This window comes from Heterodontus francisci, chromosome 3, assembly GCF_036365525.1.
Source record: "Heterodontus francisci isolate sHetFra1 chromosome 3, sHetFra1.hap1, whole genome shotgun sequence".
Classification (NCBI taxonomy): Eukaryota; Metazoa; Chordata; class Chondrichthyes; order Heterodontiformes; family Heterodontidae; genus Heterodontus; species Heterodontus francisci.
The window spans coordinates 58,984,689-59,007,787 of record NC_090373.1 but is presented as its reverse complement, the minus strand read 5'-3'; the positions used below and the strand labels follow the sequence as shown (position 1 = coordinate 59,007,787).

The 23,099-nt window shown below is 40.7% G+C and overlaps 2 protein-coding genes across 5 annotated transcripts in view; one reads left to right on the top strand and one right to left on the bottom strand.

Moving 5' to 3' along the window:
* adam17b (ADAM metallopeptidase domain 17b) overlaps positions 1 to 22,509 on the top strand; it is a 92,957-nt gene extending 70,448 nt beyond the window's left edge. For both annotated transcript variants that reach the window (XM_068022411.1, XM_068022410.1), the window contains exons 13-19: positions 356 to 459; positions 1,679 to 1,813; positions 5,061 to 5,188; positions 7,675 to 7,753; positions 9,960 to 10,048; positions 18,316 to 18,372; positions 21,555 to 22,509. In XM_068022411.1, the coding sequence (XP_067878512.1) occupies positions 356 to 459; positions 1,679 to 1,813; positions 5,061 to 5,188; positions 7,675 to 7,753; positions 9,960 to 10,048; positions 18,316 to 18,372; positions 21,555 to 21,896 (934 nt within the window). In that variant the 3' untranslated portion in view covers positions 21,897 to 22,509. The remainder of the gene's footprint in view (positions 1 to 355; positions 460 to 1,678; positions 1,814 to 5,060; positions 5,189 to 7,674; positions 7,754 to 9,959; positions 10,049 to 18,315; positions 18,373 to 21,554) is intronic.
* The window catches only part of iah1 (isoamyl acetate hydrolyzing esterase 1 (putative)), a 53,271-nt gene continuing 32,166 nt past the window's right edge, over positions 1,995 to 23,099 (bottom strand). For all 3 annotated transcript variants that reach the window (XM_068022413.1, XM_068022416.1, XM_068022414.1), the window contains exon 6: positions 1,995 to 2,227. In XM_068022413.1, the coding sequence (XP_067878514.1) occupies positions 1,997 to 2,227 (231 nt within the window). In that variant the 3' untranslated portion in view covers positions 1,995 to 1,996. The remainder of the gene's footprint in view (positions 2,228 to 23,099) is intronic.

The window sequence follows — 23,099 nt, the reverse complement described above, 5'->3', positions numbered from 1 at the left end:
GTGTCAGGGAATGGTTCTTTGCCCTTCCAATCACTGTCTGTTAATATGCAAATGTCTTTTCCAGCCACGGCTGATCTGTTTAACAAGTCTTTTCTTCACTCCAGTAACAGTTTAAAATCAATGTTCATGACAAAATTAATGTGCCTTATTCTTGGCAGCTGGGGGCCTAGCATTACCGTGTCAATCACACAAGATGAGAAATCTGCATTATAAATTTTCAAAATATAAAAATCTCCTGTTAAAATAATTTCTAATATAAAATGCATTTTAGAAAGGATTATCTATGATTCAATCATGTTTTGATTGTATACAATTAGAATTGTTTGGAGGTAATTATTTTTAATTATTTCCAAAGTGACAAGAACAGCCCATGCTGCAAGGATTGCCAATTTGAAAAGGCTGGAAAGAAATGTCAGGAGGCAATCAATGCGACATGCAAAGGAGAATCCACTTGTACGGGTGAGTGGGAGCAGAAACCTGTGTGTAAGTGAAATTTTAAAGGGACCCTTACAATGTAGTGACAATATTTATGAAAGATTTCATAGAGCTTTATAAGCTATCTCAACTCATTTGCAGTCTTTACCAAAGTTACAAAATCAAGGTAAAGGCAAGCCAAGATGCAGCTGTGAATCTGCAGGCAAGGAATGAGGAGGCCGTCACTTCACCTTTTGTTTAGCTACTGAAGTGGAGTTGGTGCTTGCAATAAATGTTGGCCTCTGTACTACTTCATTACACCATCCTCATAGGTTAGCATTGCAACATGCTTGTAAGGAGTTGATTTGCTTCTGTCCCTAGGTGTCTTTGCAGCACCCTGAGAAAACTATTGTGCTGGGCACTGCAGAAATGGATGTGGCTGATCATGCAACTCTGGCTCTTGCCTAGCTTATTTCATTTGGTGCTGTTGAAAGAACACAGCACGTGATTCTAATATTATGGTTTGTCAGCTAATCACATATCTGTACTTTGAGAACAATAATCTCTACCAGTACTAATCATCTGCCAAAGTGAGATATGTTTACCTCCCTCTGCAGGTACAGGTCTGCCTGGCAAGCCTTTGTATGTCATGTTCCTTTTCCAAAGATGCTATTCAATAGGATTTTTATTGGTGCCAGGAATGATGCAGGAGGGAAAAAAATCCAACAATTTGCGCAAAGATTCATGAAAACCTAAATGCCGGAAGGATAAAATGATAGTAAATAATTAAAATACCCTTTCCTTTGTATTACTGTGACCTCCAGGATGCTTACTGCTGCTTAATAAGCCTGGAAATGACCTACATGGCAGGAAATGAATGAAGGATGGACATGCCCCCAAATTAAAGTTAAAATGAAGGACACACTTATTTGAGGTGGGCACTTCTGTGGTGCTGCCCACTTGAACATGTGTCAGGAGACAAACCCGGCACATTTCCAGTAGGAAGGCACTATCACCTCTTTTCTGATATCAACTGCTAGATTACCATTCAAAAATCCTGAGTTAATGTCTGGAGAATCTTGGCTGTGTCCAAAGTAATTTTAGATTATTAATTAGGAAAGAGATGACTTACTGCACAAGCTGATGATGACTGAATTGGTGTTCTCAGCTACAATAATTATTTTAAACTTTTCCAAGTTTCTTTAAAACTGGATTTCTTCTTTCCTGTTGGATTTCAAACTGTAATAAAATCTTTTATCGATAGGGACTGACCAGTTTTGTCCTCCTCCTGGTAATGCTGCAGATGATACCATCTGTGTGGACATGGGAAAGTGTGCAAATGGGGAATGCATTCCTTTCTGTGAGGCAGAGAGAGGTCGCAAGTCATGTGCATGCAATGGTGAGTGAAAAGCTTTTTCTAAGGATTTCTGTAGGTTCTGATCATTTATAAAAACCCTGTGTAACCAAAACTGCTGGTGTACATAGATTCTTTCCTGCAGATAATACTGATATGTTCAGTTATAGTACCTGAGACAAGAATTGAATCGACCACAATTTTACCAATTTGCTTTTAAGATTTATTTTATTTTCTGGTCATCACTTGCCTTTCCCAATGACAGCAGGGACATGATCTGCTCAATTCCTCTACCAGTGCTGCTGCAGAAGGTGTGAAGCCTGTGGCCACTTTCTCTCCATGTGAGGGAATGCATGATCTCCACGCCATACCTCCCCCCACGTAAAGCAAGCATCTGTAGTTCACAGCATATAGAGTTGAAGATGCTAATACCCCTTTTCCTCTTGCACAGTGAATTACCTAATGGTACAATTAAATTTCTTTTAATGAACTTAAAAGGGTAGTCGGAGACATATTTAGATTCTTTGTTTCCAATAAAAATGACTTTAAAGCTATGACAAAGTATATATGTCAAATTCTTAAAACTAGCGATTCAAATAACTCAAGCAAATGAAATTCTTTATATTTACTAGATGTTTGAGACATTTGAAAAGCAATGTGGTGGGCATTCACAAGTATTCTGCACAGTATTCTCCTTGGCTCGCTCGCTCTTACATTCATCAGTGCAGCAGAACAGGAAGGGGAAGAGAAAATGTTTTCTTTGTTCTCGGGATGTGGGTGGCACTGGCAAGGTCGCATGTATTACCCATCCTTAGTTAATTTGAAGGTGCTAGTGGGCCTTTTCCTTGAACTACTGAAGTCGTTGTGATTTTGGTGCTCCCACAATTGTGTTAGGTAGAGAATTCTGGGATAATGTTCCAGTTACGAAGATGGAATGGCAGTTTATGTCCAAGTCAGGATGGTGAGTGACTTGGAGATGTTAGAGTTTTTTTGGCATTGCTGCTACCTCCTCCTAGGTCAATTTTACATGTTTAGTGTCAATAAACAAATTAGCTTGTCACATCAGTGTGGCGCTGTGCAACATTTGTTTTACTTTCATGGAACACTAATCATTTAACAAAAATTCATTCTCTGAACTGAATAAGGATGCAGTGCAACAATCGACTGGTGACAGGATGACTTGATCCATGTCCTGGCTGTTGCAGTCCATTTAGTGATAATGCATACACTGAGCTAACTAGGAAATCAATTTTGGGATTCCCATTTCAAATGAGATGTATAGGGAGGCAAAGAGAAATAGAGACTTTTAAAAATTTTATTCATGGGATGTGGGCGTCGCTGGCTAGGCCAGCATTTATTGCCCATCCCTAATTGCCCTTGAGAAGGTGGTGATGAGCTGCCTTCTTGAACCGCTGCAGTCCATGTGGGGTAGGTATACCCACAGTGCTGTTAGGAAGGGAGTTCCAGGATTTTGATCCAGCGACAGTAAAGGAACAGGTGAAATGGTTCTAAGTCAGGATGGTGTGTGACTTGGAGGGGAACTTGCAGTTGGTGGTGTTCCAATGCATCTGCTGCCCTTGTCCTTCTATGTGGTAGAGGTTGTGGGTTTGGAAGGTGCTGTCTGAGGAGCCTTGGCGCATTGCTGCAGTGCATCTTGTAGATGGTATACACTGCTGCCACTGTGTGTCGGTGGTGGAGGGAGTGAATGTTTGTAGCCAATCAAGCGGGCTGCTTTGTTCTGGATGATGTCGAGCTTCTTGAATGTTGTTAGAGCTGCACCCATCCAGGCAAGTGGAGAGTATTCCATCACACTCCTGACTTGTGCTTTGTAGATGGTGGACGGGCTCTGGGGAGTCAGGAGGTGAGTTAGTCACTACAGGATTCTTAGCCTCTGATCTGCTCTTGTAGCCATGGTATTTATATGGCTACTCCAGTTCAGTTTCTGGTCAATGGTAACCCCCAGGATGTTGATAGTGGGGGATTCAGTGATGGTAATGTCATTGAATGTCAAGGGGAGATGATTAGATTCTGTCTTGTTGGAGATGGTCATTGCCTGGCACTTGTGTGGTGTGAATGTTACTTGCTACTGTGCATATGTTTATTGGTTTAGGCTGTCAGCTGAAAACTGGCCAGGACGAAAGTGGTGAAAGAGCTGTACCACATCTGGGATGCAAGTGCAGGATGGATAGTTTGCTCTTCCGTTGCAGGAGTATATACAGGGAAAAATGACATCTGTGTTTAATTAGTTAATGCATCTTAAGGAATATGTAAAACATGTTTTTTTTTAAAAAGACGTTCTCACTACAGTATCTTGCAATACTGTAGTCAGTTATTGGTGACTAATATCTTTCAATATATATGAAACATTTGAACAAGCTAAAAATCAGGTTCTGAAAATAGCTTTTAACATGATGAATTCCAGCTTTCAAAATTATGCATACAGACTAAAACATACAGCTACATTACAATAACACTGATTTTTAAATTACTATCAGAGATGCCCCTCTTTGTTTAAATACACTGATCCGTACAAATCAGAGATGTTCCAAGTTTGATTCTTTTTCTGTGTTGAGTAAGCATATCTTATCTAGGATGGTTCCATTTAGCCGCTCAGCAGTTCATGCTGTCTTGCATAGGTACAAATGTTGGATGAGGAGAGCATTGGGCTTTGCTGTGATGTAGTCTAATACAAGTTTTCAAAGTTATGTAGCAGATTTAAGAAGCTGAGCCAGACAAACGGTTCACACTGACAAAGATGTCAATTACTTGGGACTTAATACAAATAAATATTCGGCATAAATAGCAAATAAAGGCAGAAATATATCGGACACAAGACAATGGACATGTACCAATAAGTTGCCAAGAACAGCTTTGGAAGAAAATAATACAAATGGGTTCAAGAGATGACTAGGTATCTTTATGGAGGAGGGAGGATTGAGGGATATGGTATATTGGAAATATCAGGTTGAGAGAACTCTAATGGAGGCAGAATTTGTGGCCAGTTGATCTTAACCTGTTTCTAAAATGTCCTATCTTCCTAAAAATGGCAAAGTAGTGGAGTGCTGCTACCCAGTTGCTGCCTAAAGCAGAAGGTTATGGACAATCTGAGGCAAAGCAAGACGGGAAAGTTAAATTTTTGAGTTAATGTTTAGAAAACCTGCTGAATTAACCTAGTTTTATTTTCATATGTGCATCTCTACATGAGATTACATTCTCATCTGGCTACTTACTGTATTATATGTTGAATTGACACATATTATAATGGCATTTTAAATGATTTTGTTGTATTTAGAGACAGATAATTCCTGTAAAGTTTGCTGCAGAGATAATGGAATTTGCAGTCCATATATAGATCAGAACAAACAATTTCTGTATCTGCGCAAAGGGAAGCCCTGCACTGTTGGATTCTGTGATGGACATGTAAGTGGTAACTTTCATCACTGAGTCATTCTGTATTATGTGTATTCTTATGTGGGCTTGTTATTTTCCAACTGCCTGCTATTGACTAGAAACTTTTAAAAAATATTTCTTCTCAGTGCTCTCAGAACATCTTGGATTTTGAATAGCCGATCCCACAAATTCAGAAAGGAACTGTTAGTCAGACATTAACTGAACCAATCATGTTGGTTTGTACATTTGAAGCTAGTTGTAATTTTCTCAACCCTGTTAGCAGGTAGACCATAACAACAGATCTCATAGTGTATCAAGAGGGCTTGGTTCAAGATCCTGACTCTGGCTGTCTGTTAAACGCCCCACTTTTTATTCAAAGAACCATCCTCTAAACCAAAACCTCAAAGGCTGCATCAGTTTTGTAATATTCCTGCTTGCTGTAAGGGTACGTTTAATTATGTTCTCTTTATTACTCCTTCCCATTTCTTCCTCTTTTTGGAACTACAACATTCTCAACAGGGAAAATGTGAGAGATTTTTGTAGATCTTCCCTGCCCTTTGTCAATTGGTGGTTCCATCATTTCGCATCATTAAACCAGCTCCAGACCGTTTTCCTGTCTGTGTCTAGCCCTCTGATTTTCAGCTGTTAGACTGCAAGCAAAAGTGGATTTTAATTTTTTATTCTTTCTTGAGATGTGGGAAATACTGGCAAGGCAGTATTTATTGCCCATTCCTAGATTCTCTGAGGACACTGAGAATCAATTGCATTGTATGGCGAAAAGATCAAGTAGACCAGACTGAGTAGGGGTGGCATGTTTGATCCCTGAAGGACCTTAGTTGAACCAGTTGGGCTTTTACAACAGTTTGGCAACTTTAATAGTTTTTGTTTGGTACCAGCCAACAAATGACCATATATGTTCAATTCAATTTTGCAACTTGCTGCGATGGGATTTGAACTCAAATCTGAGTTGTTAGACCAGTATAATAACTATCAGGCTACCATTAACTATTATGGTGTTCTCTTTTGCTGTTGTAATTAACCTATTTGAAGCTGCCATTTTATTTACAATGAATTTATTTTGCAAAAAAAGCTCTAGGTTCCTTTGTGAAGTTCCTAGTCCTTTCTTGCCATACTCACACAAGAACCTTTGCTTAGCATAATGGTTTCAATGACCGTATATGCTATTTTTAGTGTATAGTGGAACAAGAGAAGTTCTAGTGAAATGGTATTGGCTGTTGGGGATGGAGAAAATTAATACATGAGTGCGAGATCAGGGGTTATTTTTGGAGAAAGTAAAAATGTGTGTGTTTTAAAATCTCATGGTAGTATTAAATACTAATTCCTTTCTCCCATTAGCTGAGCTGGTTAAGTAGCCGGGTCATACATACCAAAAGGTCCTGGTTTCAATAACCCTGTGCTGAGTTAGTTTACTTATTTCGTTGGTTACATGTCCCCAACTATTGGACATTATGTCCCTGAGTAAGGAAAACAAAAGTTTCCCAGGGTTTTTCCCAACGAGCAATGTAATTCCTCCCTCAAAAAATTGACAACTCGGTTTTAAATATTTTAAGGCCTCCTAATCATTTGAAAATGCTTAAATTTCACTAGACTTGATATAACGTCCTTTCATCTGTTTATTTGTTCCCCATGTGATTAAATATCAATGAAACAGCTCTCAGTTTAAAGAAATTATTCCTCATCCCTTTCCTCCTTAATGACCATTTTAATTTGATGATCTCTTGCTACTGACTCACCCTATTCAAACACCTTTTAATTTTTATAAACCTCCATTAATTCTTCTTTTGGCCTTCTCTGCTCTAATGGAAATGGTCCCAGAGAAAGTGCAGCATTTTTGAAAGTATTATCTTCTAGATGAGGCATTAAATCTAGGCCCTTTTCCCTTCCCAGATTAACATGGTACTATTAAAAGAAAAGTTTAGAGCTTTTGCATTTCCTGACCAACATACAGCCCTGAGCCATTGTTACCACACAAGCTATATCAGGAGTCAGTCTGAACCTGACTCCAAAGTTGTACTATAATGAAGAGAAAATTCTGGAAATACTCAGTAGGTCGGACAGCATCTGTGGAGAAAGAGTTAATGTTTCAGATCAATGACCTTTCGTCAGAACTGACAAAAGTTAAGAGATGTAACAGGCTTTAAGCAAGTACAGAGGCAAGGAAAGTGGGGAGTGAAAAGAACAAAAAGGGAAAATCTGTGATAGGCTGGAAGGCAGGAGGAAAACAATGCCAGAAAGGATGATGGTACAAGGCAAAAGGAGATGGTAATGGGACAGTTAAAAATCTAGAGGAGGTGTAAATGGCAGCAGCAGAACGGTTACCATCACCTGTCTGAAAAAATTAGACCAAAGTTATACTGTCATTTTCATATCGCCGTGTACTGAGAAGAGCTTTGCATTGACCTAATGGTGGAGATATAGCTGTACACTTAGATCTGTTGGTAAGTGACAGTATTGTTAATGGCTTCATCTTTTTTTCTCTTTGTTTGCTTCTACAGGGCAAATGTGAAAAACAAGTACAGGATGTCATAGAACGATTCTGGGATTTCATTGAGAAATTGGATATCAACACTTTTGGTAAGCTCATACGTAGGACTGGATTTAATGGACCTCCAGAGACAGGCTAGGAGGTGGGGAGTTGGGGGCAGACCCCTAGATTCGCGGCAGCGTGTTGGGGGCGGAGGACCCATCGCCTTCCCGTCATAAGGCGAATAAGTCGGGGGTGGGAAAGGCTGGACTGGCCCCAGCGACCCTGCCTCACTTGCCTCTAGACCTGGTCTCCAGCGATGGGCCTGCTCCTAGGCCTCTTGTAGTACCAGCAGTGGCTGTTGTTCCTAGTGGCACAGCTGATACTATTGAGCTGCCGGCCCTCTGATTGGACGGTAGCATTTGGAGGTGGAATCTGTCTTTAAAGTTACTTGTCTGAGTGCCGTTGAATCCTGATGGGGGGAGGGGTTCCCCGAAAGGCTGTGGCAGGGTACCCACCGCTAAAGGCCTGCTACCCGACCCAAACTCAACGGGACCCGACAAAATGTGCCAGCTTTGGGTCGGGTCGGGCCCCTCTCCCGGGTCCGGCTTTCGGGCTCGGCTCGGGTGGGGCCGGGCCGAGTCCAGGTGGGGCCGGACATGCAGGGTAAGTGCTTTGCGGGTAAGTATTAAAATTAAAAAACTTACCTGAGCTGGGAGTCCGGGACGAAACTGAGTCTGCGCAGTGAACGAGTGACGTCTCTATGACGTCATCACGCCTGTGCTGCAGCGGAGGTTCCGAGTCGGAAGGCAAGTCAACAGATTGTTGGGTTGGGTTCGGGGCAAAATCGGGGGGACTCGGGCTGGGTTGGGCTCGGGTCCACTGTAGTTCAGTCGGGTTCTTTTTCCTGACCTGAGCAGGCCTTTACCCACCGCCTTTTCGGCCCTGCACAGGAGCCCTGCCGACATGACTAAATCCAGCCCACAGAGATATATTCTCCCATATTGTTTTGTCCTTCCCCCTGAAAAAACTTAACAAATCACTCTGCAGTAATTTGAATTTGTGTCATTAAAAATTGATTCCAGACTTCTCTGTACATTTTTAAACTAGTTGGGCTTTAGATGAAGTAAAATGATCTACAAAATGCAGTTGTGTTTTGTTAAGGTTGGCATTACATACCAGACTTACCTAAGAATAGTTGACAAACCTTATTGACCAGTTAGTTGCTGATCATCTGAATATTTTATGTCAAGTAACTTTTTCACATGCTGTAAATTAGGTCAAAGATAATTTCAGATGGCTAGTTACAAGATTACTATATGTATGGTCAAACTCTCATTGGATATATGATTGCAAATCTGTCTGCTCAGTGGGCTGGTGGTAAAGCACTTTGCTATATTAACAGGCTACATGATGCTCTTTTGTCAAAAAAAAATTAGCGCACCATTGCATGTTAGTCATGTGATTTCTAACAGTAGATTGTGATGAATTAAATCAATTAAGAGTAAAATAAATTTTTTAAGTTAAAATTTAAAAACTATCAGAATTCTTACCCTGTAAAGATTATTATCGTTATAAGGAACTCATTAGTTGTACTATTTTCGACATGCTACTGAGCACCTGCACCCCAAAATATTTCATTGGGTAAATGCAACTTGTCTGTAGTTCTGACAGGTGCAGATTAGAGTAGTTCCAAGTTCAGTTCCTGGCCTGTGCTGAGTTAGCTGAGCTTAACCAGGGCCTCAGTAGGAGTTTGTCTTGGGATCCTAGAGTTTTCAGACCCATGCAGAAGGACAGTGAAGGCTTTTTCTTGGATCCATCACTTAAGGTATTTGATTTGTTTTATTTAAAAATGATCAGGAGTTGACACTGCTTTGGGTTGCATTGCTTGCCTAGTGTCCTGAATTTCCTGCAAATTTCATCCTCCCAATTTTCTTGTTGGCTGGAGCAGGAAATCATAACAGGGCTTAGGAGAGCCACCACCTGTGCTGTTTCCTTGATCTGGTGAGACAAATTTCAACTTCATTGTGCTTTTTCTGTTGGTTGTAACATCTTCCAGTAGGTGCATGGTAAAACACACTGTATGCTACAATTTATGACATTGTACTTAACCCAGGAAAAACAAAGTTTTTTATATATATATATATATATAATGTTGAGGTAGAAAGTGATGTTGCCTATAACTGAACTTGTATCTTAGAGGAATTGTTATGTTAGCAAGTGAATTGTCAACAGATGTAATATGGTAAAAGACCTCATCAGAATTGGAAATATCTGTATTTGTTTGTAAATGCTAATACTGCTACTTCTTTGCAGGGAAATTCTTAGCAGATAATATTGTTGGGTCCGTTGTTGTATTCTCTCTGGTATTTTGGATTCCCCTCAGTATTCTCGTCCATTGTGTGGTAAGAAAGACATACACATTTTGAAGCATTATTTTTGTCTTCATATTCACTTAGGAGTTTTAAATACTAACGGTATTATATCGGTCAGTCTTTTATCATGTATCCTTTAAGGTTACAAGGAGATCTGATAGGGGTGTTCAAAATTGAAAGGCTTTGCTATGATATGTCACAGAAAAGGGAGACGTAAGGGATTTTTTAATATAATGAACCTGTTGGGGTAGGGAGTGTCACACCAGAAAGGGTGGTGGAAGCAGAATCCTCTTAAAAGGGAAGCAAATAATACTTTAAAAAAAATAAAAATTTTAAAGGATATGGAGAAAAAAATGCTGGAAAATGGAACTAAACAGTAACTTTCAGAGAACCGACACAAGAATGAAGGGCTGAATCACTGACTTCTGTTCTATAGAATTCTGATTCTGTTCCTATAAAGGGCGTCAATATAATTCCATAATTAGGAATACACTGTCATCTTGCCAGAAGCCCAAAATCAGTTTGAAACTTCACAATTCTTCGATGAATGCCAAAGACTTGATACATACTTTTTTTCCATATTCTCACTACTTCTTTTGAGGATTGTGTCAGCTACGACACCTTTCTGGTACCACAACCCACAAAATAGAATCAAAATTGGGCACAATTTTCTGAAAAGCCTGAATCAATATTGTCCTAATTGCTTAGATTCTTGAGCCCTGTGTGATGACCTAGGTTATTCCAGCTGGCTTATTAATTTTTAGTGCTCTCTGTACAATCCATGTGGAAGCAGCAATCATCTTGACTATTCACAAGAGTCAAAGTAAATCAGATAACTGTAAACCAGTTTCCTTATTACCATTATATTGAGTCTCATGGAAACCATACTGAATAAGAAATTGCTTCAACATCTTAGTTATAACAACCTGCAATATGATCGGTTTGGATTCTAAGTAAATTGGTCAACTTGTAATGCTGTTAAATCACCATTTTTTGATCATGGGGTTTATCTCAATGTCCAACGTGAAATCAAGGCAGTATATGTTGCTAAAACCTACAGTATGGTACTATATTTTAGTCAAAAGCCCTAGCTTCAAGCAAATTCAAGACTTAGCTTGAGAAAGGCATCAGCAAACATAGCCAGCTACTCCACCATTTATTCCAGAAATGCGAAAGCACTCCCCAGACCTATAGAGTGATAGAGTTATACAGCACAGAAACAGGCCCTTCGGCCCATCATGTCTGTGCCGGCCATCAAGCACCTAACTATTCTAATCCCATTTTCCAGCACTTAGGATGCCTCAACATCCTAAGCCCTCCTTGAACAGATGATTCACCAGACTGATTCCAGGGATGGAGGGATTGGCTTATGAGGAGAGATTGAGGAGACTGGGGCTATATTCTCTAGAGGTTAGAAGAATGAGAGGTGATCTCATTGAAGCATACAAAATTCTTACAGGGCTTGACAGGGTTGATGCAGGAAGGATGTTTCCACTGGCTGGGGGTCTAGAACCAGGGGACACAATCTCAGAATCTAAGAGTTAGGCCATGGATGAGGAGGAATTTCTTCACTCAGAGGGTAGTGAATCTGTGGAATTCTCTATCCCAGAGGGCTGTGGAGGCTTAGTCATTGATATTCAAGACTGAGATCGGTAGATTTCTAGGTATTAAAGATATCTAGGGATATGGAGAGAGTGCAAGAAAATGGCGTTGAGGTAGAAGGTCAGTCGTGATCTATTGAATGGCGGAGCTGGTTCGAGGGGCCGAATGGCCTACTCCTGCCCTTATTTCCTATGTTCCTATGAATGGAAACGCCTACAGGAGTTCCAAGGTTGGGATTTAGGTTGCCCTTCACAGGAGACAAATGAAGAAAGCCTCATCAAGCAGTTTCAGCTCAAAATAATACGCACATGTTGGAGGGGCTGTAGCCTTAAGAGCATACATCCACACAGAAGTCCTGCCATCAGAGTTGTGACCAGCCTAACAGTCCCCCAGGACCATGCTTGCTTAGCTGTCCAGCTAGGGCCATCATGTCTGACTCATTTTGTTTCTTGCATTGAGAAGGTACCTTTTTCTTTTGTCCTCTACAAACAAATGTCGACAAAATGTGCCTGGGATACCTAGATATCTGAGCCACCTTTCTAATGAAAACCCAACCAACCTCAACTTTGTATGAAGCAAATGCTTTTCTTATCATTCACGGTAATTTCCAAATTATTTTGTATTTTAAATTGAGGTCATGGTGAAGGATGATGATCATAATGTAGGCACCACTAAGTTTACGCTATTTTATGCCAGCCACCCCCACCTTCTAGCCTGTTCCCGGGGGGTTGGGGGGTGTTGGGGTTGGTGGTGGCGGCATTAAATTCCGGCACTGGAAAACCTTGAGGTTTGGTCTGATAAGTGGCAATTAACATTTGTGCCACCGAAGTGCTGGGTAATAACCATATCCAACAAAAGAGAATCTAACCATCTCCCCTTGACATTCGATGGCATTACCATCGCTAAATCTCCTACTATCAACATCCTGGGGGTTACCATTGACCAGAAATTGAACTGGAATAGCCATATAAATACCGTGGCCATAAGAGCATGGTAGATGCTGGGGATTCTGCAGTGAGTAATTCACCTCCTGACTCCCCATAGCCTGTTCATCATCTACAAGGCACAAGTCAGGAGTGTGTTGGAATACTCTTCACTTGCCTGGACAAGTGCAGCTGCAGCAACACTCGAGAAGCTCAACAAATCCAGGACAAAGCAGCCCGCTTGATTGGCTCGGCAGCCACCACCTTAAACATTCATTCCCTCCACCACAGCTCCAGCGACCCGGGTTCAATTCTGGGTACTGTCTGTGCGGAGTTTGCAAGTTCTCCCTGTGTCTGCGTGGGTTTCCTCCGGGCACTCCGGTTTCCTCCCACATGCCAAAGACTTGCAGGTTGATAGGTAAATTGGCCATTATAAGTTGCCCCTAGTATAGGTAGGTGGTAGGGAAATATAGGGACAGGTGGGGATGTGGTAGTAATATGGGATTAGTGTAGGAATAGTATAAATGGGTGGTTGATGGTCGGCACAGATTCGCTGGGCCGAAGGGCCTGTTTCAGTGCTGTATCTCTAAACTAAAAAAAACTAAAACACTGATGCACAGAAGCAGCAGTGTGTACCATCTACAAGATGCATTGCAGCAATTGCCAAGCCTCCTTCGACAGCACCTTCCAAACTCGTGACCTCTACCATTTAGAAGGGCAAGGAACATAGATACGAACATACATACGAACTAGGAGCAGAAGTCTGACATTTGGCTCTTCTAGCTTGCTCTGCCATTCAATAAGATCATGGCTGATCTGTGTGTATCGAATTCCACACTCCCATCTACCTCGATAACCTTTAATTCCCTTGCCTAACAAGAATTTATCTACCCCTGCCTTAAAATTATTCATTGACCCCGCCTCCACCACCTTCTGAGGCAGAGAGTTCCAAAGTTGCACAACCCTCTGAGAGAAAAAATTCTCCTCATCTCTGTCCTAAAAGGGCGACCCCTAATTTTAAAGCTGTGGCCCTTAGTTCTGAACTCACCCACAAGAGGAAACATCCTTTTCACATCCACCTTGTCACGACCATTCAGGATCTTGTATATTTCAATCAAGTCTCTCACTCTTCTAAACTCCAATGAATACAAGATCAGTCTGTCCAACCTTTCCTCATAAGACAACCTGTTCATTCCAGGTATCAATCTAGTAATACTCCTCTGAACTGCCTCCAACGTATTCACATCCCTCCTTAAATAAGGAGACCAAAACTGCACACAGTATTCGAGATGTGGTCTCACCAATGCCCTGTATAACTGAAGCATAACATCCTTAGTTTTATTCAATTCCTGTCGTAGTAAAGGATAGCATTCCATTAGCCTTCTTTATTACTTGCTGTACCTACATACTAACTTTTTGTGATTCGTGCAGAACACCTAGATCCCTCTGCACCTCGGAATTCTGCAGTCGAATCTGTCAGATTTTTGCTCACTCACTCAACCTATCTATATCGGTTTGCAACCTCATGTCCTCTTCACAACATATTTTCCTACCTATCATTGTATCACCTGCAATTTAACTACCATGCCATTGCTCCCGTCATCTGAGTCATTGATATAAACTGTAAAAAGTTGAGGCCCCAATACAGCACCATGTGGGAGTCCACTTGCCACATCCTGCCAATCTGAAAAGGACCATTTGTGCATAGACTCTGTTTTCTGCCAACCAGCCAATCTTCTATCCATGCTAATATGTTACCCACTAGACTATGAGCTCCTACTTTGCGCGATTACCTTTTATGTGGTATCTTGTCAAATGCCTTCTGGAAATCCAAATACAGTATGTCAACAGGCTCCCCTTTATCCACACCACTCCTTCAAAGAACTCCAATAAATTGGTTAAACACGATCTCCCTTTCGCAAAGCCATGCTGACTATTCCCGATTACCTTGAGTTTTTCCTAAGTGCCCAGCTATAGCCTCCTTAATGATCAATTCTAACACCTGGCCCATGACAGACGTCAAGCTAACTGGCCTACAGTTACCTGTTTTCTGCCTCCACCCCCACCGCCCTTCTTGAATAGAGGGGTTATATTGGCTATTTTCCAGTCTGATGGAACCTTTCCAGAATCTGGCAAATTTTGAAAAATTAGCACCAATGTATCTACTACCTCATTAGCCATCTCTTTTAAGACCCTAGGATGAAGCCCATCAGGACCCAGGGACTTGTCAGTCCGCAGCTCCATCAGTTTGGTCAGTACTGCTTCCCTGGTGATTGTAATTTCACCAAGTTCCTCTCTTCCTTCCACCTCCTGATTTACAGCTATTACTGGAATGTTTTTTATATCCTCGATAGTGAAAACAGAAGCAAAATATTTGGTCATTTCGTCCACCATATCCTTGTTATCTACTATTAACTCCCCATTCTCACTCTCCAGAGGACCAACACTCACTTTCCTTTTTTCCTTTTTAAGTACCTGTAGAAATTCTTGCTATCCATTTTTACGTTTCTAGCTAGCTTCCTGTCATACTCTAATTTCTTTCTCCTGATTAATCTTTTAGTCATTCTCTGCTGTTCTTTATATTCTGACCAATCATCTGACATGCCACTCATCTTTGCGCAATTATATGCTTTTTCCTTAAGTTTAATGCTTGCTTTAACTTCTTCAGTTAACCATGGATGGTGGGTCCTCCCCTTGGATTTTTCTTTGTAGGAGGAGTATACTTATCTTTTGTATTCTGAAATATCTCCTTGAATGCCACTGCTTCTCTATTGATCTATCTCCTAGCCAAGTAACCCAGTCCACTTCAGCTAGCTCAGCTTTAATGCGCACATAGTTGCCCTTATTTAAGTTTAAAATACTAGTCTTAGTATTCCCACTCTTCTCTCTTTCAAACTGGATGTAAGATTCAATCATATTGTGGTCGCTGCTACCCAGAGGTACCTTTACTCTGAGGTCATTAATTAATCCTATCACATTACATGATACCAAGTTGAATGTAACCTGCTCTCTGGTTGATTCCAGAATGTGCTGTTCTAAGAAACTATCTTGAAAGCATTCTATGAATTCCTCATCCTGGCTACTTTTGCCAATCTGATTTTTCTAGTTTATATGTAGATTAAAATCACCCATGATTATTGCCGTCCTTTTATCACAAGCACACAATATTTTTTCTTGTATACTTTGTCCTACATTATCGTTACTGTTGGGGGGCCTGTAGACCACTCCCACTACTGACTTCTTTACCCTACTATTCCTCATCTCCACCCAAACCGATTTCATCCTGATCTCCTGAACCAATGCCATCCTTGATTAAGGGTGCAACCTCTTCACCTTTACCTCGTTTCCTATTCATCTTGAATGTCTTATACCCCTCAATATTCAGGACTCAAACCTTGTCATCCTGCAGCTATGTCTCTGTAATGCCTAGCAGATCATATTTATTTACTTCAGTCTGGGCTATCAATTTGTCCACTTTGTTATGAATACTACGTGCATTCAGATACAGAGCCTTTAATTTTGTCTTTTTCTTATCTTTGTAACATCTACTCTTGACTGTTGATGTGTTATTGGGTTTTGTCTCTCTGTCCCTTCCTGTTATTCTCTGACCTTCATTTCCCATGTTACTATTCTGCTCTCCTGCCTTGACTCTACCCCTTGCTTTGCTATATCTATCCAGGCTTGATCCCTCACCTCCGCAACCCCCGCATGCGCCCCCCCCCACCCCCCCACCCAAGACTCATGCTCTTGACTACACAGAGTAGTGTCAGTCCCCCTCACTATACTATCCCCTTACTACCACTACATTCCTTTTTGTTCCCCCCACTTGAATGGCTTCCTGTACCACAGTGCCATGGCTAGTCTACTCATCCACCTTGCAGACCTTGCTTTTGTCCACACTGGTTGAGAGCACCTCAAACCCGTTTGACAATTGCAAAGTTTGAGGCTCCTCCACTGCTGTCTGCTTTACCTGCATCACACACAGTCACATCCTCCTGTCCCTCACTGCTGACCAAAACAGATGACCCTGTTCTAAGAGGTGTGACTGTCTTCTGGAACAAAATGTCTATGTATTTCTGCCCCTCCCTTATGTTGTGCAGTGTTTGCAGTTTGGCTTCCAGATCAATAATCCTGATCCAGAATTCCTCTAGCTGCTTACACTTACTGCAGACATGTTTGTCCTGGATCGCCTTGGCATCTAAAAGCTCCCACATACCACAGTTACAACATAACACCTGTCCTGCCATTGTTACTTATGCTATTAGCTAATTTACTTTAATCACTTTCAACGGACACATGGGAACACCACCACCTGTAAGCTCCCCTTCAAGTCACGCATCATTCTGACTTGGGTCTGTATCACCGTTGCTTCGCTCTCGCTGTGTCAAAAACCTGCAACTCCCTAACAGCACTGTGGGTGTACCTACACGAGATGGACTGTAGCATTTCAAGGGCTCCAGCATCCTGGGTACTGCCTGTGTGGAGTTTGCAAGTTCTCCCTGTGTCTGCGTGGGTTTCCTCCGGGTGCTCCGGTTTCCTCCCACATGCCAAAGACTTGCAGGTTGATAGGTAAATTGGCCATTAGCAATTGCCCCTAGTATAGGTAGGTGGCAGGGATATGGAATTAGTCTAGGATTAGTATAAATGGGTGGTTGATGGTTAGCACAGACTCGGTGGGCCGAAGGGCCTGTTTTAGTGCTGTATCTCTAAACTAAACTAAACTAAGGAGGGGCAATAGATGCTGGCCTTGCTAGCGAGGCTCACATCCCATGAAAGAATAAAAAAAGAGCTGCTGGACACCAGAGACAGAAAGAAGCCTTTTGATAAACTGAAAGCATCAACTTGCTCATTGCCTTAACCCTGCAATATAATATAAATTAGCATGGCACATTTTATTTTTAAAACTACTTTTAACTATCTATGTCATGTATTCACTCTCCAAAAAGCCCGTGTCTCTCAGATTTCAAGTTGGAATGCCTGATTAACGTGTATTTCTGTTAGTGTGAATACCACATACATTGAAGCACAATTCTGACAAAATCTATAGAGGTTGTCTTATTTCTTTTCATTTAGATGTATTCCCTGTAACATTCCTTGCTCACTGGATAATTCTGCTAACTTACCTGTTACTGTTTTTAAACTTTTTATAATGTATACTAAATTTACCCTTACTTGTGCTGAGTTTTGTTACTTCACCTCATGCTTAATTCATAACAATGTAAAATTGCTGTTTACATCACTTTCATCAGTGACTCATTTCGAAATTGAAGGATTCCTTCTCAGCATCTGGAGAGAGCAGATGAGTTAATGTTTTAAGTGTAGATCCATTGTCAGAACTGACAGACTTGAATATTTCCAGCATTTTCATTCTTTTGTTCCATCATTGCACTATATGTGTGCAATAACTTTTTTTGTTTCCATGCTACCTTTTCTATTTTTAGATGATTGGAGTTCAAGTTAATAGTACATTTATGGAGATCTTCGATTGCCAAATTTTTTTTTTTATAATTGGATAAAAACTGCAACACACAGCTATTGTGTTATAGTTAGATGCTACTCGTATTCCTTGTAAATACTGTACTGGAACCTTCTACCTAAGGATGTTTGCAGAACAGTTTGCACATGCGAAAAAAAACTTAGCATTATGCATAAATGCTTATCAGTCATTTTATGTGGAGGGGGAAAGTAATTTTTAATATGGTGTTGAAGTTTGGTCAGTAACAAAGGAGCACAGTGGTAAATTAACATATGCTTTTATTTTCTTCCTTGTAGGATAAGAAACTAGACCAGCAGTATGAGGAGAGCACAAAAACATTCTTCCCTCCCAGTGTAAGTATTTTAGAAATTTGCTTATCATAGCTTCAATTTCTGGCAGCCAAATCTTTCTATGTGAAATGTAGTTTAGAGTTGTCGTGGCTGTTGTCAGACTTTTGAAACGATGTTTGGTTCTGGCACATTTTATTCTGTATAGAATGAACAAACTTGCATTTTAATAATTCGGGAAAACACACAGTACTTTACAGCCAGTTAATTATTTTTGTTTTTAAGTTAGACAGTAATGCCATACAAACAGCAATGGGTTGAATGGCCAAATATTCTGCCTTTCGTAGTTTTGATGAATTGTTCTGATAAAAGGTCATGACCTGAAATATTAACTGTTTTTCTTTCCACAGAAGCTGCCTGACCTGCTGAATATTTCCAGCATTTTCTCTTTTTGTTGCTTTTTGTATGTTGGCTGAGAGAGAAATGTTGGGCAGGACATTGGGAGAACTGTCTACTCTTTGAATAGTGCCACATTTACTGAAATGACAAAATAAGGCACTTCCAACAATATATTACTACATTAAATTGTCAGCTCCCTCCATACACAACTGAAGTGACAGGCTAGATTATGTACTGAAGTTCTGGAGTGGCTTGAACCCACAACTGTAATACCACTGAGCCACAGTTGCCATAACACTGTCTCTGAGCACTATGCATTAAAATGGACTATGGTTGGAGATCGGTCATGTAAATTACAATCAGTGAACTTGCGTTGGATTTGTCTTAATGCTGTCCTTGCCAAAGACACATTTGCCATTGTTCCTGCATATATAAAATGACCCGTAAGCAACTGTATGGAGGAACATGAAGAGATGATTTACAAAATATAATTGATGTTGTGTCACATTAATAGCCTGTTAACATGGTTCTAGTGATCTTGAAAACTGGGACGTTACAGGGATGAGAATTAGAATTGATAGAATTTACTCATCCGCAGCATCAACTGGACATTCGTAAGCTGCAGTTACCATGGAACATAGGACTAATGCAGCGAACAACAGCAGCTTTCATTTACATAGCACCTTTAATGGAGTAAACCGTCCCAACTTGCTTCACAGGAATGTTATTAAACAAAAGTTTGATTCCAAGATATTCAGACAAGTGACCAAAAACTTGGTCAAAGAGGTACATTTTAAGGAGTGTCTTAAAGGAGTGGATGATAGTACTTGCCAATTGCTGCTTTAAGCCTGCTTCCACCTCCTTCCAGGCATGGCAGAGTGCTGTTGGGGATGGTCTGTGAAGTGGCAAACAGCACCACTCTTCTCACAGCCACTTCCTCCAGCACAACCTGCACTTCAGCAGGCATCAAATAGGAGGTATTCACTTTATGGGCGGCACAGTGGGGCAGTGGTTAGCACTGCAGCCTCACAGCTCCAGGGACCCGGGTTCAATTCTGGGTACTGCCTGTGCGGAGTTTGCAAGTTCTCCCTTTGACCGCGTGGGTTTTCGCCGGGTGCTCCGGTTTCCTCCCACTGCCAAAGACTTGCAGGTGATGGGTAAATTGGCCATTGTAAATTGCCCTAGTGTAGGTAGGTGGTAGGGAATATGGGATTACTGTAGGGTTAGTATAAATGGGTGGTTCTTGGTCGGCACAGACTCGGTGGGCCGAAGGGCCTGTTTCAGTGCTGTATCTCTAAATAAAAAATAAATAAATAAATTGTCTGTATCCCTTTAAACTGACAACAGAAAATTGGGTGCAATTGGAAAACTTTGCTTTGGGTCATGTAACACCTGTATGAAACCATTTGGATGTAAACTGCACCCATAATAGCAAAATCTAGACAATTGGCTCTTTAAGTAAAGCTCTTTCGAGTGAAGATGACCTTTCTCTGCCATTTTATATAAAAGATCTTATTTTTACTTTTGTGGTCATTGGCAGATTTTTTGCATCATACATCAACAAAAGTTTAGAATTAACTTTGATTAAATTTGCTCAAAAGTTACTTTTTCTCCCTGCAGCTCCTGGTGGTATATAAAGACTCAGTAAGTCTGAAAGAATGCTATATTACTTACTGGAGGTCATTTACCAATTTTCACATCCTTTGGAAGAATTCCACCTCTGCACACAAAACTCTCCTAGCCCAAACATGCGTTGACCTGGCATTAGTCTCAGTTGATATCTCAATGCTGCCTCTTATAAGCAAATAAATAATTGGACCCTAGAACAAGGCTTTGTATACAGCAGAATTACTTAACTATCCAACTTGTGCTTATTTCCTGAAGGCACTAATGTTGCGGTACCTCCTGCAAGTATTTATTGTTCAGGTGTGAGTCTTGACGGTGAGCATCAATAGGTTATTCAGAGGTTGTGGGGACATCGCAACAAATCCATACGTATTGTGGCCTTTTGTCCACACATGCACTTACCACAGTGTAGTGTTCAGGGTGAGAACTGTTGCTGACTTCCCCTCCCCTCCCCTGACCTCCTTACATAAGGTGCCGCTGCCAGAAGTAATCATTTCTCCTGTCACTCACTCTGATTAGTAATTCAGCACAAACAAGAGATCGGACGACCCGTTCTCGGTTGCGCAATGCATTTACGTATCTGTCACATTTAAGTCTGAAGCAACTGTGACACCATAAGTCTGTAACCATTGGGTTGTGAAGTAAACACCACAAAAGATCTGTTTGCTGATGTATATATTTTCCATTCCATTTTAAAGGTATTAGCCACTATGATACTATTTTAGTCTATCAGAGGCCTGGACTAATGATCCAGACACGTGTTCAAATCCCACCACAGCAGTTGGGGAATTCAAATTCAGTTAATTACTGGATTGTAATAAAAACCTATCTGATTCACTAATAACCTTTTAGGGAAGTAAATCTGCCATCTTTACCCACTTTGACCTATATGTGACTGCAGACCCACTGCAATATGGTTGACTATTAATGGACCTCTGAAATGGCCTAACAGGCCACTGAGGTGTCAAGAAGGCTCTCTCCAGCCACCACCTTCTTGAAGGCAATTAGGGATGGGCAATAAATGCTGCCCTTGTTAGTGACCCCCACATCCTGTGAATGAATAATAAAAAAAAATTAGCTACTGTAAACCCATGAAATGCAAGTGCAGTTCTAAGGTGATGGTGACATTTTTGCCAGTACAACATAAAAATCCTAAGTGGCCTCTGTTCTAGGATATTTTTGCTGTGTTGTGAAATGTTATTTTTTTTAATTATTTACTGCAGAACCCTGAGATGTTTAGTAGCCTGGAATCTGCCTCAGTCCGCATAGTGAAGTCTCTTCCTCAGTCCACGAGCCGTTTTCAACCACCACCACCAGTGACTATCCCTACAATGGTGGTGCCAACAAAAACTGACCATCATCGGATGGATACTATACAGGAAGATCCCAGCATTGACACTCTAATTGGTGAGGGTGGATTAAACGAGGATCCTTTTCCAAATAGTAGCCAAACAGCAAAATCCTTTGAAGATTTAACAGGGCACTCCGTCAACAGGAGTGACAAGGCATCTGTGTTTAAATTACAGCGACAAACCCGGCTTGACAGTAAGGAGACAGAGTGCTGAGTTCCTTGGCCAGATGAAAGATACTTTTTTTTTAAAGAACTAAATTATTTATCATGTGGCTTCTCTGATTTTTGTTACAAGTTAAATCCATTTGTGTAAATTTGATGTGGGCTAATTCCCAGTATGTGCCATATTTTTTAAAAACTGATTGTTAATTTGTGGCTGACTTGAAACTCCTATATCTCGCCCTGAAATGCGCAAATCTGATTCTAAACACTTAGCCCCTTTTTTAATAAATTAGTAACTTTGGGCCAATCATGACTCATTGCAAATAACTGGATTCAACTGTAGTTAAAGAAATTCTCATATTGGTACTTTTTAAAACGCAAACCTGTACATAGCCATCAGGTCTTGTACGCAATGCAAGTATTACTTTTTCTTTTTAAAAATATTTATAAAATTTCAAAAAACAATGTTTGAAAGCGCTGGTGCACAAATTGCTACCTTATCAGACTCAACTAACATTGTGATATTTTTCTGTATCAGTACCTGCAAGTAGTCTGGGCAGAGTACTGTTGCAATTTTGGTAATGATTAAAGGCTTTTGTGAATATAAAAATTTGAGGGAATTATTATGACTGTATTGTACTTTAATAAAGAGTTTGGATTTTTAATTGATTTGTCTGTTTTACCAAAAAACTCCAAATATTGGGAAGAAATTTTAAATGTGTGATATAGAAAGCAATGATCAGTATGCAAACTGTCTCCCTTCCCTTTCAGTGCAGAAATACTTCAGAATTTCACTAATATCGCTAAAGATTGAGCCTGATTTTGAAAATGACTGGGAGCTGAGGATGATACGACTTTTACTGAGCAGACTCATGTTTGATGCCAGGGTAGCCCAGAGTCTGAAATAAAAACAAAAATACTGAAAATGCTCAGCAGGCTTGGCAGCATCTGATGCTGCCAGATATACTGAGCATTCGCTTTATTTTGCTTTTGTATTCGCCCAGAGACTGAATGGGTCCACTCCAGATGTCTTTGTACAGGTGTTGAGCCTTTGCCATTTATAGTTTTCATCCTTCTTGCTTCTTTCTCTTCCATAGCCAAGAGATCTTGTGTGGATATCAGCCACCACCTCCTTTCCCCCAGGTTGAATTGTTATCACCAAAACGAATGTTGTCTCAGTACAGTACCTCAAGCACACTGTTGTGGGAAGTTTTGTGTGTTTGAGAATGGTGAGAGGAATAAGAGATGGGGATAA